At 36.7% G+C, this 13,463-nt stretch overlaps 1 protein-coding gene across 1 annotated transcript; it reads left to right on the top strand.

The window, feature by feature from the left end:
• The first annotated feature begins 647 nt into the window (after nucleotides 1-647).
• On the top strand, nucleotides 648-1,571 carry LOC100665509 (olfactory receptor 5AC2-like). The gene is given in 2 exon segments (XM_010590394.3): nucleotides 648-955; nucleotides 957-1,571. Coding segments are annotated over 2 exon segments (915 nt in total). The 5' UTR covers nucleotides 648-655.
• The last annotated feature ends 11,892 nt before the right edge of the window (nucleotides 1,572-13,463 follow it).

Below are 13,463 nucleotides of genomic sequence, written 5' to 3'. Positions count from 1 at the left end.
ACTTTGGACATGTTATCAGGAGGGACCAGTCCATAGATTAGGACATCATGCTTGGTAAAGTAGAGGGTCACTGAAAAAGAGGAAGACACTCGACAAGATGAGCTGACACAGTGGCTGCAACAATTGGCTCAAACATAACAACCATTGTGAGGATGGGGAAGGACAGGGTAGTGTTTTGTTCTGTTGTGCATAGGGTTGCTATGAGTTGGAACCAACTCAACAGCACCTAACAACAACAACAACAAACCTTGTATATTAAAGATATCTTGCAAATATTTTCCCACCATATTTTTTCCCGTTTTCCTTTGTTTTTGATCTATTCCGGTATGTAATAAAAAAATTATGTAGCTATCCATATAGGAAATTGTTAGTCCACCTCTTTTCCACACGCAGTTGAAATAACAATTTCAGTATCATTTCAAATACTTGCATTCATTTCAAATTTTCCCCTAAGTTTTAGGATTGCATACTAAATTCAGAATTTGTAAATATATCTTACTCAAGGATGAAAGTTACACTTTAAAAACTACTGATTCAGTAGGAAATACCACTAAGGTATAATTGAATTTACAAAGAAAAAATTAAAATGTCACTGCTTTATATTATTGTTAGTGACAGTTTTCTTTTCTCATTACAGTGATTGGAAAGGGTGGATATGCCAGAAGAAAATAGGACTCTGGTGACAGAGTTTGTTCTCACAGGACTTACAGATCGCCTATGGCTGCAGGTCCCACTGTTCCTGGTGTTCTTGGTGATCTACCTCATCACCATGGTGGGAAATCTCGGACTGATGGCTCTCATTTGGAGGGACCCCCATCTTCACACGCCCATGTACTTATTCCTTGGTGGTTTAGCCTTTGCAGATGCTTGCACTTCAACCTCTGTGGCCCCTAGGATGCTGATCAATTTCTTAGACAGAACTACAATGATATCTCTGGCAGAATGCATCACCCAGTTTTTTTTTTTTTGCTTTCAGTGCAACTACAGAATGCTTCCTCCTGGTAGTGATGGCATATGACAGATATGTAGCTATATGTAACCCTTTGCTTTATCCTGTGGTGATGTCCAACAGACTCTGCACTCAGTTGATAAGTATTTCATACGCTATCGGTTTTCTGCATTCCCTGATTCATGTGGTTTTGTCGTTAAGGCTAACTTTCTGCAGGTCTAATATAATCCATTATTTCTACTGTGAAATCTTACAACTGTTCAAAATTTCATGCACTGACCCATCTACTAATGCACTAATGATATTTATTTTTGGCATATTTATACAAATATTCACTTTAATGACCATCATAATCTCTTATATTCGTGTGCTTTTTGATATCCTAAAAAAAAAAAAATCAGAAAAGGGCAGAAGTAAAGCCTTCTCCACATGCAGTGCTCATCTGCTCTCTGTCTCTTTGTTCTATAGCACACTTTTCTTCATGTATGTGTTACCTGATAAATATCAGGATCAGATGTATTCACTGTTTTACACAGTTATAATTCCTCTGATAAACCCCTTTATTTACAGTTTGAGAAATAAAGAGGTTATAGGTGCCCTGAAGAAAGTTACAAAGAAGTAAACAGCTTTGAAGAGAAATTTCAAATTTTGCCTATTCTCACGCTTTGCATAAGCAAGTCCCCAAGCCCTGAAGATTAGTCATGGCTGTGCCCTGTCACAGAGGGTAGTGGTCAGGATGGTCACTGCGCACCATGTGAAGGAACCCAGCTTCGTACAATGTTTACTTGATGTGGGTCCAGTTGAAGTGTCCTCGCGTCAGCCACAGCTGACTGACTTGGAAACACTGGACTTCCTCATTATCTGAACATTCAGTTTTTGATAATTTACTATCTGCAAGGAGTCCCCTCCCCAAATTACATTTAATAATTGTCAGTAATTAAGGCCAATATATAAGTGTGAATCATTTAGTTCATGACTGATCCTTGTTCATTGTGTTAGACTGGCATGTTAGTAAGGCCGCTGTGACGGTCTACTAGTTACAAAAATTCTGATAAACTGACAAACACTGATTCTTTGCAGAAAGTGTTCCTGAAATGAAAGCTAAGAAACATGTGGGGGTCTAAAAATATTGGTGCATCTTAATAACAACAATTTTTCTTTAAAAAAGGACATTATCTTGTATTAAACAACAAAATATCAAGATTAAAATTCCTCATATCTAGTCTGTATAATGACTTCCATGTAAGACGTTATATGATATAGTGGTATTCAGGAATTTTTCGGATTTGGAAATATCTCTGGATAGTGTTGCTGGGTGCAGTGGAGTGAATTTTAACTTATTGCTACCCCATGTGACAGAAGAGAGTAGTTCCCCTATAGAGTTTTCTTGGCTATAATCTTCATGGATGCAGATTGCCTGGTCTTTGTCCACTGGTAGGTTAGATGAGTTTGAACTGCCTACCTTTCAGTTTGCAGTGTAGTGGTCATATGTTTGGGCTGTGAGGGCTCCTTGCTTGGAATATAGTCCCACAAACATTACAGATCTCCTGCACTCTATCTCTATGAGCAGTTTATTTGCAATATTAAGCATGGACAAATATTTGAATAGGAACTGCATTGCTATACTACAAGAACTAACCAGGCAAAGGCAAGGACAAGAATCTGGTTAAGCTTATATGGATGTGTGTCCAAGGCTGAGGTGGGGGGTTCTCTTAAAGCTGAGACCAGATTCTTGTGGTCTAAGCTACCAATTTACTTCCAGTTCAGTGACAAGATCAAATTAACATATGCCAATTTACTTTCTCAGAATCCAACTGACACAGCTCCTCTTTGGCTAAGACTGAATTATGTTCCTTGAGCAGTCTCTTTGTCCAAGCATTATATTTAGGAAAAAAAGATTTCATAGAAAAGGGAAATGAAATTCAAGTTGCTGGACAGAAATAATGTACCTTTTTTTCAAGTATTTTAAAATAGTTTTTTTTTTTTTTGGTTAAGGAGCCCTTCGTGGCACAGTGGTTGGAGCACTCGGCGGCGAACCACAAGGTCCGCTGATCTGAATCCACCAGTCACTCTGTGGGAGAAAATGTGGTAGTCTGCTTCCGTAAAGATTGACAGCCTTGGAAACCCTAAGGGGCAGTTCTGCTCTGTCCTAAAGGGCTGCTATGAGTGGGAATTGACTCAATGGTAATGAGGTTACTTATTTATTTGCTGAAATTCCAACAAATGCACCAAACCACTGATCTAAAATACTTTTAAAAACCGTATGTGTGTGTATATATATATGTATATATAATAAATGTACTAATTATTTGAGTTATGAATATAAATGAAAATTTCAATTATTTTAAACCATTGTAGTTTTATTCCTATAGGTCCCCACTGACAAACGGTTTTTTGAAAATATGCAAATGAGTGTATTATACTTAGAAATACTATCGACATCCAGGAGAGTCTGACTAATTTCACAATCTTGGTGTTTAAGAATGGCTTATAAGTTAGGTTTGACTTTTGCTATCACAGTTTCATCTATTTTTTACTAGCACCTCTTCCTATAATTTGCTTAGATCTTCTGTTATAATCACTTAAATTCTTGTTATCATTTTGACAAAAATAACCTTATTTCCACAAAAATATGTCTCAGCATGTTTTCATTTGAGAGCATGTCACAGCATGATATTTCTCATTTCTACAGTGTTACTTTATGACTGAAATGTTAAAGCTACAATGAGCACCTTTTTATTAATGAATACCCTTTTATTAATCTTTTAGTTCATGTCACATGTAATCTTTTAGTTCATGTGACACTAAAATGACTTTGTTGTAACCTACCCACAGTACTATTACCATATGCAGCAAATTAATAATAGTTGCTTACCAAAAAAAAAACCCAAACCTGTTGTCTTTGAATAGATTCTCTCATAGAGACCCTATGGGGCAGAGTAGAACTGCCCCATATGTTTCCAAGGAGCTCCTGGTGGATTTGAACTGCAAACATTTTGCTTAGCAGCAGAACTTTTAACCACTATGCATCAGGGTTTATTATCCAATATCGGCCAGGTTCAATATTCCCAATTTATTTCAAAGATGTTATTTTGTGGTTTCTTTGCTTGAATCAGGATTTGAACCAGGGAATACTCTTTGCTTTTGGTTGATAGTTTTTAAATCTTTTTTTAACCTGTAGTGGTTTCCTTCCTCTCAGCCTCCAGGCCTTTTCTTTTCTTTTCTTTTCTCTTTTATGTCATTTCTTTATTGAAGAAACTGGTTTATTTGTCCTGTAGAATTTTCACTTTCTGGATCTGGCTGATTGTATCTCTGTGATGAAGGTAATATAAAACCCGGTGCTCTCGAGTCGATTCCGACTCAGGTGATGTATTACCTGCAAACTGGTAGACAGTGTTTTATCTATAAGCATAATTAAACTTAGCATATTTGTATTTTAGGTAGTGAGCTATGGATTTCCTATTGTGTGAAATCAAGAAGGACAAAATTCTGATTGTCCCATTTTTAATGACATTCATTTCTGGCTCTATTCAGGTGATGCCAGTCTGAGCCAAGCATTGTTGAGTTTCCCATCAGCCCTGTTGACAATGATTTTAATGATTATTGGCCAGATCTATTATTTTATCAAGGATTGCAAAATGGGTGTTTTCTTAATTCTAGCATTCTTCTGCATTTATTAGCTGTAATTCTTCTATTAAAAAACCTTCATTAAATTTTGGTTACTCTAAAATATGGTCCATAAAGGAGAGGCAGAATAAATTCTTGATTATTTCCATTTATCTATTTTATAATAGCTGGAGCTTTAGCAACTTCCTAAGGTAACTAATGAGATTTATGTATTTGTATGTTTGGCAAAGATATTCTTATAAACTAACAAATTTTAATACATTTGATATGTTTCAATCAATTGCAGTGATTACACCTTTAAAGCTCATATCATTCCATATTTGACCAAAAGGATCCCTTTAAGTCTTTTTGGGTCTCTTACACCAGATATTATAGGAGCCCTGGTGGTGCAACAGTTAAGCACTCGGCTGCAAACCAAAAAGGTTGATGGTTCAAATCTACCCAGCAGTTGCACAGGCGATAGACCTCACAATCCACAACCATTCCCATAAAGATTACAGCCAAGACATAACAAAGTGTAATAAAAAAAACATTATGCATCCCACTTTGCTAAGTGGTGTCGGGGTCTCAAAGGCTCACAAGTGACCATCTAGGGTGAATGAACTGGTCTCAACCCACCTGGAGCAAAGAAGAATGAAGAACACCAACGACATAAGGAAAATATGAACCCAAGAGAAAAAAAAAAAAAGCCACATAAACCAGAGGCTCCATCCATCAGCCTGAGACCAGATGAACTAGATGGTGCCAAGCTACCACCAATGACTGCTCTGACAGGGAACACAACAAATAATCCCTGATGGAGCAGGAGAAACGTGGGATGTAGACCTCAAATTCTGGTAAAAAGACCAAACTTAATGGTCTGACTGAAGGCGTGGCCCCCAGACTCTATGTTAGCCCCAAATTAAAACCATTTCTGAAGCCAACTCTTCAAAGATTAGACTGGACTATAAGACATAAAATGATACTGGTAAGGATTGTGCTTCTTAGCTCAAGTAGACACATGAGACAATGAGGGCAGCTCCTGTCTGGAGGTGAGTTGAGAAGGCAGAGGGGGACAGGATTAGGTTGAATGGACACAGGAAATACAGAGTAGAGAGAAGGAATGTGCTGTCACAGTGTAGGGAGAGCAACTAGGGTCACATACCAATGTGTGTATAAGTTTTTGTACGAGAAACTGACTTGAATTGTAAAGTTTCACTTAAAGCACAATTAAAAAAAAATTACAGCCAAGAAACCCAATATAGTAGTTCTAGTCTGTCACATGGGGTCACTATGAGTTGGGATTGATTCAATGGCACCTAACAACACCACTACCGTAGATTGGTTTTGCTTGTTTTTAGACTTATTATTATGGGAATCATGTAGTATGAAACACCATGGGTTGTTTTTTTTATTTACTTCTGGCTATTTCAAATAATGCTTCTACGTACATTCTGGTAAGTGTCTTATTGTGCATATGTGTATACATATTGTTAGGCATATATACAGGAGTGAAAATCATATATCATAAAGTATGAATATGTTCAATTTTAGGAGATAGTGCTATGTATTTTTCCAAAATATTTGTACAAATTTATACTCATAGCAGAATTACACAAGAGTTCTAGTTTCACCTCACCCTTGAGTGTTTACCATTGTCTTTTCTCCTTGATGGTTCATGAGTTCCAATTTTTACCACCCCCCACCTACCTTCCTGCCAAACCAAAAGAAAAAAACAAACCCTTTGCCATTAAGTTGATTCTGATTCAGTGACCTTATAGGACAAAGCAGAACTGCCCCATAGGGTTTCCAAGGAGCACCTGGTGGATTTGAACTGCCGAACTTTTGGTTAGCTGCCAAATTCTTAACCACTACACCATCAGGGTTTCTGCCTGCCTGCCAGTATGTTAAAATCTCTACCCACCTTCTTAGCTTCTCAGCTGTCATTCTTAGTATCAGCAATTGCACTGAGTGGAAACGCAGGCTTACTTCTTTGGCCTTCCTTCTCTTTTGGATCTTGGCCTCACAATTCCTTCCTGCCTTCTGGATCTCTGATGTGTCCAGGCTGATTATATCATTATATTTCATCCTGATTTTCTATTTCTTACAGAAGCAGAGTGATCTGAAAGAATCTAGGTGGTCATTGCTATAAGGAGAAACTATAGTATTTAAGATTTCTGCTGTGATATTTTAAAATACAATTTATTTGTAGATTTTTTAATTGTGTAAACCTTGGAAGGTTTGGTATCACTTTCTTAACGGAATTTGAAGATAATCTATCGTTTCTGCATGCTCTAGAATAGTAGCATTGACATGCTCTTATTAAAATTCTGGCAGCATTTCCTTGTGCCGTCTAGGCTTAGTGATTTATTTTTGGGGTAAGAACTTTGACAGATTTATTTTTCTATCGAAATAGGTGTTTTGGTTTTTTTTGGGGGGGGGTCAATTTTGGTAAATTATATTGTTTTGTAAAATTATCCATTTCATCAAGGTTTTCAAATTTATTTGCCTACAGTTGGACAAGGAAGACTCATAATGGTTTTTAAATTTCTTATGTTTGGAAGGTTATTTCCCTCATCATTTTATTTTGTTTGGAGCTTTTACTTTTAAAAGTTTAGGTTGCCTAATGATTTTTCCCTGTTATAGCAGTTTTAAAAGAACTAGCTTATAAATTTTTATTTGATCTAATTTTTTGCTGTTACTTAAACCACTGATATCTGCTATTTATATTATTTTTGTTTTCTAGCTTTTAAATTTAAGTTCATTTAAAAATTTTCCTTTTATATTGTGTGCGTGTATGTATATATATATATAGCCTATCCTCATTTTCAGATTCTGTATTTGCAAATTCACTTACTAGCTAAAATTTATTTATATCTACAAAATTGATACTTGTGGTATCTTTGCAGTCATTCATGGAGGTGAATAGAGCAGTAAAACATTTGAGTCGCCCAGTGCTCACATGCCCAGCTGAGGTTGAACAAGGCCATACTCTGCCCTCTTATTTCAGCTGTCATATTTTAAACAAGGGTCTTGCTTGTGTGGTCTATTTAGTGTCACATTTTTGCATTTTTGTGCTTTTTGTGATAATTTCACTGTTTAAAATGACCCCCAAGTGTAGTGCTGAAGTGTTGTCTACGTTCCTAAGCTCAAGAAGGCTGCGATATACCTTACAGAGGAAATATGTGTGTTAAAAAGTTAGATAAGCTTTATTCAGCCATGGGCTATAGTGCTGTTGGTCACGAGTTAAATGTTAGTGAATCAACAGTACATATTAAATAAGGTGTCTTTAAGCAGAAACACACATAAAACAATGTAATATATTGAATGGTTCATGAAAAACTTGTAAACAGAGGCTTGCGGGACAATCGTTCAGAATTTGCTCGTTCAGTATTCTCAGCAACTTTATAGAATATGGCTACAACAGAGCATAACTACAGTGAATAATGAGAATCGATCGTACACGCAGACATACGTTATGAATTTTCTTCTATATTGAATTTATTATCTCACATTTTTTGGCCTTCTGTCTCCCACTGTTCATGGTGACTTTCTATTTATCTTAACGTTTTGTAGGTTCAATTTAAAACATCAGTTCTATTTTGAAATATCGTTGTTGTTAGGTGCCATCAGTGGGTTCTGAATCACAGTGACCCTACGTATAACAGAACAAAATGCTACCTGGTCCTGCAACAATTGTTGTTATGCTTAAGCCCATTGTTGCAGCCGCAATGTCAATCCATCTCCTTGAGGGTCTTCCTCTTTTTCTCTGACCCTATACTTTACCAAGCATGATGTCCTTCTCCAGAGACTGATCCGTCCTGATAACATGTCCAAAGTATGTAACATGTAGCCTCGCCATCCTTGCTTCTAAGGAGCATTCTGGCTGTACTTCTTCCAAGACAGATTTATTCTTTCTTTTGGGAGTGCATGGTATATTCACTATTCTTCTCCATCAACATAATTCAAAGGCATCAATTCTTCTTCAGTCTTCTTTATTTATCATCCAGCTTTCACATACATCAGAGGCAATTGGAAACATCGTGCCTTGGGTCAGGCACACCTTATTCTTCAAGGTGACATCTTTGTTTTTCAACACTTTAAAGAGATCTTTTGCAGCAGATTTACCCAATGCACTGTGTCATTTAATTTCTTTGTTTTTATTGTTGGAAATGTGTCCATTTTTTCTCTCTCTTTTTTAATGTGCTTTAAGTGAAAGTTTACAGTTCAAGGTAGTTTCTCATATAAAAATTTATACACACATTGTTATGTGACCCTAGTTGCTCTCCCTATTATGTGACAGCATACGCCTCCTTTCCACCCCAGATTTCGCATGTCCATTCAGCCAGCTCCTGTCCCTTTCTGCCTTCTTTTCTTGCTTCTGGATGGGAGCTGCGCATTTAGTCTCATGTGTCTACTTGAGCTAAGAAGCATACTCCTCACAAGTATCGTTTTATGTCTTACAGTCCAGTCTAATCTTTGTCTGAAGAGTCAGCTTCAGGAATGATTTTAGTTTTGGGCTAACATACATTCGGGGGGCCACATCTTCTGGGGTATCTCCAGTTTCAGTCAGACCATTGAATCTGATCCTTTTACTAAAATTTAAGTTCTGCACGCCATTTTTTTCCTGCTATATCAGGGACTCTCTGTTGTGTTCCCTGTCAGGGTGGTCATTGGTGGTAGCCAGGCTCCCTCTAGTTTTTCTGGTCTTGGGCTAATGGAGTCTCTGGCTTATACGGTCATTTCTGTCTTTTGGGATCATACTTTCCTTGTGTCTTTGGTGTTCTTCATTCTCCTTTGCTCCAGGTGGGTTGGGACCAATTGATGCATCTTAGATGGCCGCTTACTAGCTTCTAAGATCCCAGACGCCACTCACCAAAGTGGGATGCAGAACATGTTCTTAGTAAACTTCGTATGCCATCTGACCTAGATGTCCCCTGCTACTCTGTCTTTCAGAGTGTTTGGCTGAATTCAGAAAACTTCTGAGCTTTTGGTTTAGTCCAGTTGTACAGAATTCTCCTGTATTGTCTGTTGTCCTTCCCTTCACCTAAGATAGTTGTTTTCTACTATCTGGTTAGTGAATATCCCTTTCCCTACCTCCCCACGCTTGTAACCATCAAAGAATGTTTTCTTCTGTGTTTCAACTTTTTCTTGAATTCTTACAGTAGTGGTCTCATACAATATTTGTCATTTTGAGACTGACTAATTTCACTCAGCATAATGCATTCCAGATTTATTCATGTTATGAGATATTTTGAGGATTCATCATTGTTCTTTATCATTGCATAGTATTCCATTGTGCGAATGTACCATAATTTGTTTATCCATTCATCTGTTGATGATACCTATGTTGTTTCCATCTTTTTGCTATTGTGAACAGTGCTGCAATAAACACGGGTGTGCATAAATCTATTCGTGTGACAGCTCTTATTTCTCTAGGACATATTCCAAGGAGTGGGATCGCTGGATTGTATGGTATTTCTATTTCTAGCTTTTTAAGAAAGTGCCAAATCGATTTTCAGAGTGATTGTTCCATTTTACATTCCCACCCAAAAAAAACCCACACCAGCACTGCATAAATGTTCCAGTCTCTCCACAGTCTCTCCACAATTTATTAGTTTGTGTTTTTTTGGATTAATGCTAGCCTTGTTGGGGTAAGATGGTATCTCACTGTAGTTTTGATTTGCATTTCTCTAATGGTTAATGATCGTGAACATTTCTTCATGTATCTGTTATCACATATCAATGTCTTCTTTGGTGAAGTGTCTGTTCATATTCTTTTAATTGGGTTATTTGTCTTTTTGTTGTTGAGGTTTTGAAGTATCTTATAGATTTTAGAGATTATATGCTGATCGGATTTGTGGCAGCCAAAATTTTTTTCCCAGACTGTCGATTGTCTTTTTACTCCCTTGGTGAAGTCTTTTGCTGTGCATAACTGTTTGGTTTTTAGGAGCTCCCATTTATCTAGGTTCTTTTCTGATGTTTGTGCATTATTATTTATGGTTCGCATTCTGTTTATGCCATTTATTTGGGCTTCTAGCATTGTCTGTATTTTTTCTTCCATGATCGTTATTGCTTTAGGTTTTATATTTAGGTCATTGATCCATTTCGAGTTAGTTTTTGTGCATGGTGTTAGTTATGGTTCTTGTTTCATTTTTTTTGCAGATGGATTTCCAGTTACGCCAGCACCGTTCATTAAAGAGACTGTCTTTTCCCCGTTTAACAGATTTAGGCCTTTGCCAAACATGAGCTTCTCATTTGTGGCTGAATTTGCATCAGAATTCTCAATTCTGTTCCACTGGTCTATGTATCTATTGTTGTGCCAGTACCAGGCTATTTTGACTACCGTGGTGGTATAATGGGTTCTAAATCTAGATATTGTGAGGCCTCCTACTTTGTTCTTCTTCAGTAATGCTTTACTTATCCGGGGCCTCTTCCCTTTCTATATGAAGTTGGTGATTTTTTTCTCCATCTCATTAAAAAATGCAGTTGGAATTTGGATCAAGATTGCATTGTATCTGAGGATCGTTTTGGGTAGAATCATCATTTTCATAATGTTGAATCTTCCTGTCTCTGGACAAGTACGTTTTTCCACTTATGTGGTCTCTTTTGGTTTCTTCCAATAGTGTCTTATAGTTTTCTTTGTATAGGTCTTTTACACCTCTGGTTAGATTTATTCCTAAGTATTTTTTCTCCTTAGAGGCTATTGTAAATGGTATTGATTTGGTGATTTCCTCTTGGAAGTTCTCTTTGTGGGTGTGGAGGAATACTACTAATTTTTGTATGTTTTATCTTGTATCCTGCTACTTTGCTGAAATCTTCTATTAGTTCCAGTACCTTTCTTGTGGATTCTTTGGGGTTTTCTGTGCATAAGATTGTATCACCTGCAACTAGAGATACTTCTACTTCTTCCTTACCAGTTTTGATGCTCTTTATTCCTTTTTCTAGCCTAATTACTCTGACTAGAGCCTTCAGCACAACGTTGAATAACAGTGGTGATAAAGGGCATCCTTGTCTGGTTCCTGTTCTCAAGGGGGGTGCTTTCAGACTCTCTCCACTTAAGATGATGTTGACTGTTGACTTTGTATAAGTGCCCTTTATTATGCTGAGGAATTTCCCTCCTATTCCTATTTTGCTGAGAGTTTTTATCATGAATGGGTGTTGGAGTTTGTCAAATGCTTTTTTTGCATCAATTGCTAAGATCATGTGGTTCTTGCCTTTTGTTTTATCTATGTGTTGGATTACATTGTCTGTTTTTCTAATTGTGGAGTATCCCTGCATACTTGGTATGAACCCCACTTGGTCACGGTGAAATTTTTTTTTTTATGTTGTTGAATTCTATTGGCTAGAATTTTGTTGAGAATTTTTTGCATCTATATTTATGAGGAACATTGGTCTGTAATTTTCTTTTTTTGTAGTGTGTATTTTTACCTGATTTTGGTATCAGGCTTATGCTGGTTTCATAGAATAAGTTTGGGGTATCCCATCATTTTCTATGCTCTGAAAGACCTTTAGTAGTTGTGGTGTTAATTCTTCTCTGAAAATTTGGTAGAATTCTCCAGTGAAACCATCAGGGCCAGGGCTTTATTTGTTGGGAGTTTTTAAAGTACCTTTTCAATCTCTTCTTTGTTATGGGTTTATTTAGTTGTTCTACCTCTGTTCGTTTTTGTTTAGGTAGGTAGTATGTTTCTAGAAATTTGTTCATTTCCTCTAGGTATTCAAACTTAATAGAGTACAATTTTTCATAGTATTCTGTTATGATTCTTTTAATTTTGGTTGGGTCTGCTGTAATAGCACCCATCTCATTTCTTATTTGGGTGATATGTTTCCTCTCCAGTTTTTCTCTTGTCAATTTGGTCAATGGTTTATTGATTTTGTTGATCTTTTCAAAGAACCATCTTTTGGTCTTGTTAACTCCTTTAATTGTTTTTCTATTCTCTATTTCATTTAATTCTGCTCTAATTTTTATTATTTACTTTCTTCTCGTGACTGAGTCTTCTCATGCGGCCCTATTTCTATTTGTTCGAGTTGTAGGGTATTGTTCCGATTTTACCCATTTCTTCTTTTTGACTGTGTGCATTTATTGCTATAAATTGACCTCTGAGCATTGCTTTTGCTGTATCCCCAAGGTTCTGGTAGGATATGTTTTCATTTGCATTTGATTTTGCAAATTTCTTTATCCTGTCCTTAATTTCTTGTATAGCCTAGTAGTTTTTGAGCAAGGTGTTGTTCAGTTTCCATGTATTTGATTTCTTTTCCCTGCTTTTTCTGTTATTAATTTCTACTTTTATGGCTTTATGGTCAGAAAAAATGCTGCTTAAAATTGTTTATCTCTGGCTGCTCTTAACATTCTCTCTTTATCTTTGGTTTTGACCAGTTTGATTATAGTATGTCTTAGTGACTTTCTTTTGGGGTCTACCTTGTGTAGCATTTGATGAGAATCTTGGATAGATATCTTCTCACCTTTCACGATATCAGTGAAGTTTTCTGCCAACAAATCTTCAACAATTCTCTGTATTTTCTGTTATCCCACCTTGTTCTGATTCTCCAATCACTTGTGATACAGTCCCACATAATTCTTAAGGTTTCTCTATTTTTTTTTTTAATTCTTTATCTGATTTTTCCTTAAACAGGTTGGTGCCAAGTGTGTTGTCTTCATTCTCACTAATTCTGACTTGTATTGCCTCAATTCTGCTCCTATGACTTTCTACTGAGTTATCTAATTCTGAAGATTTATTGTTAATTTTCTGGTTCTGTTTCCTGTTGCTCTATGGACTTTTGCAGCATATTAAGTTTGTCATTTTGGTCCTGTATAACCTTTTAAGTTCCTCTATTGCTTTGTCTGTGTATGCCTTGGCTTCTTCTGTGTTTTACCTTATCTCCTTCCTGATCTCTTGAAGAGCTCTGT

Source organism: Loxodonta africana, chromosome 20 (assembly GCF_030014295.1).
Source record: "Loxodonta africana isolate mLoxAfr1 chromosome 20, mLoxAfr1.hap2, whole genome shotgun sequence".
NCBI lineage: Eukaryota > Metazoa > Chordata > Mammalia > Proboscidea > Elephantidae > Loxodonta > Loxodonta africana.
Note: the sequence above shows the minus strand (reverse complement) of the source record. Positions and strands in the feature narration are given on the sequence as shown.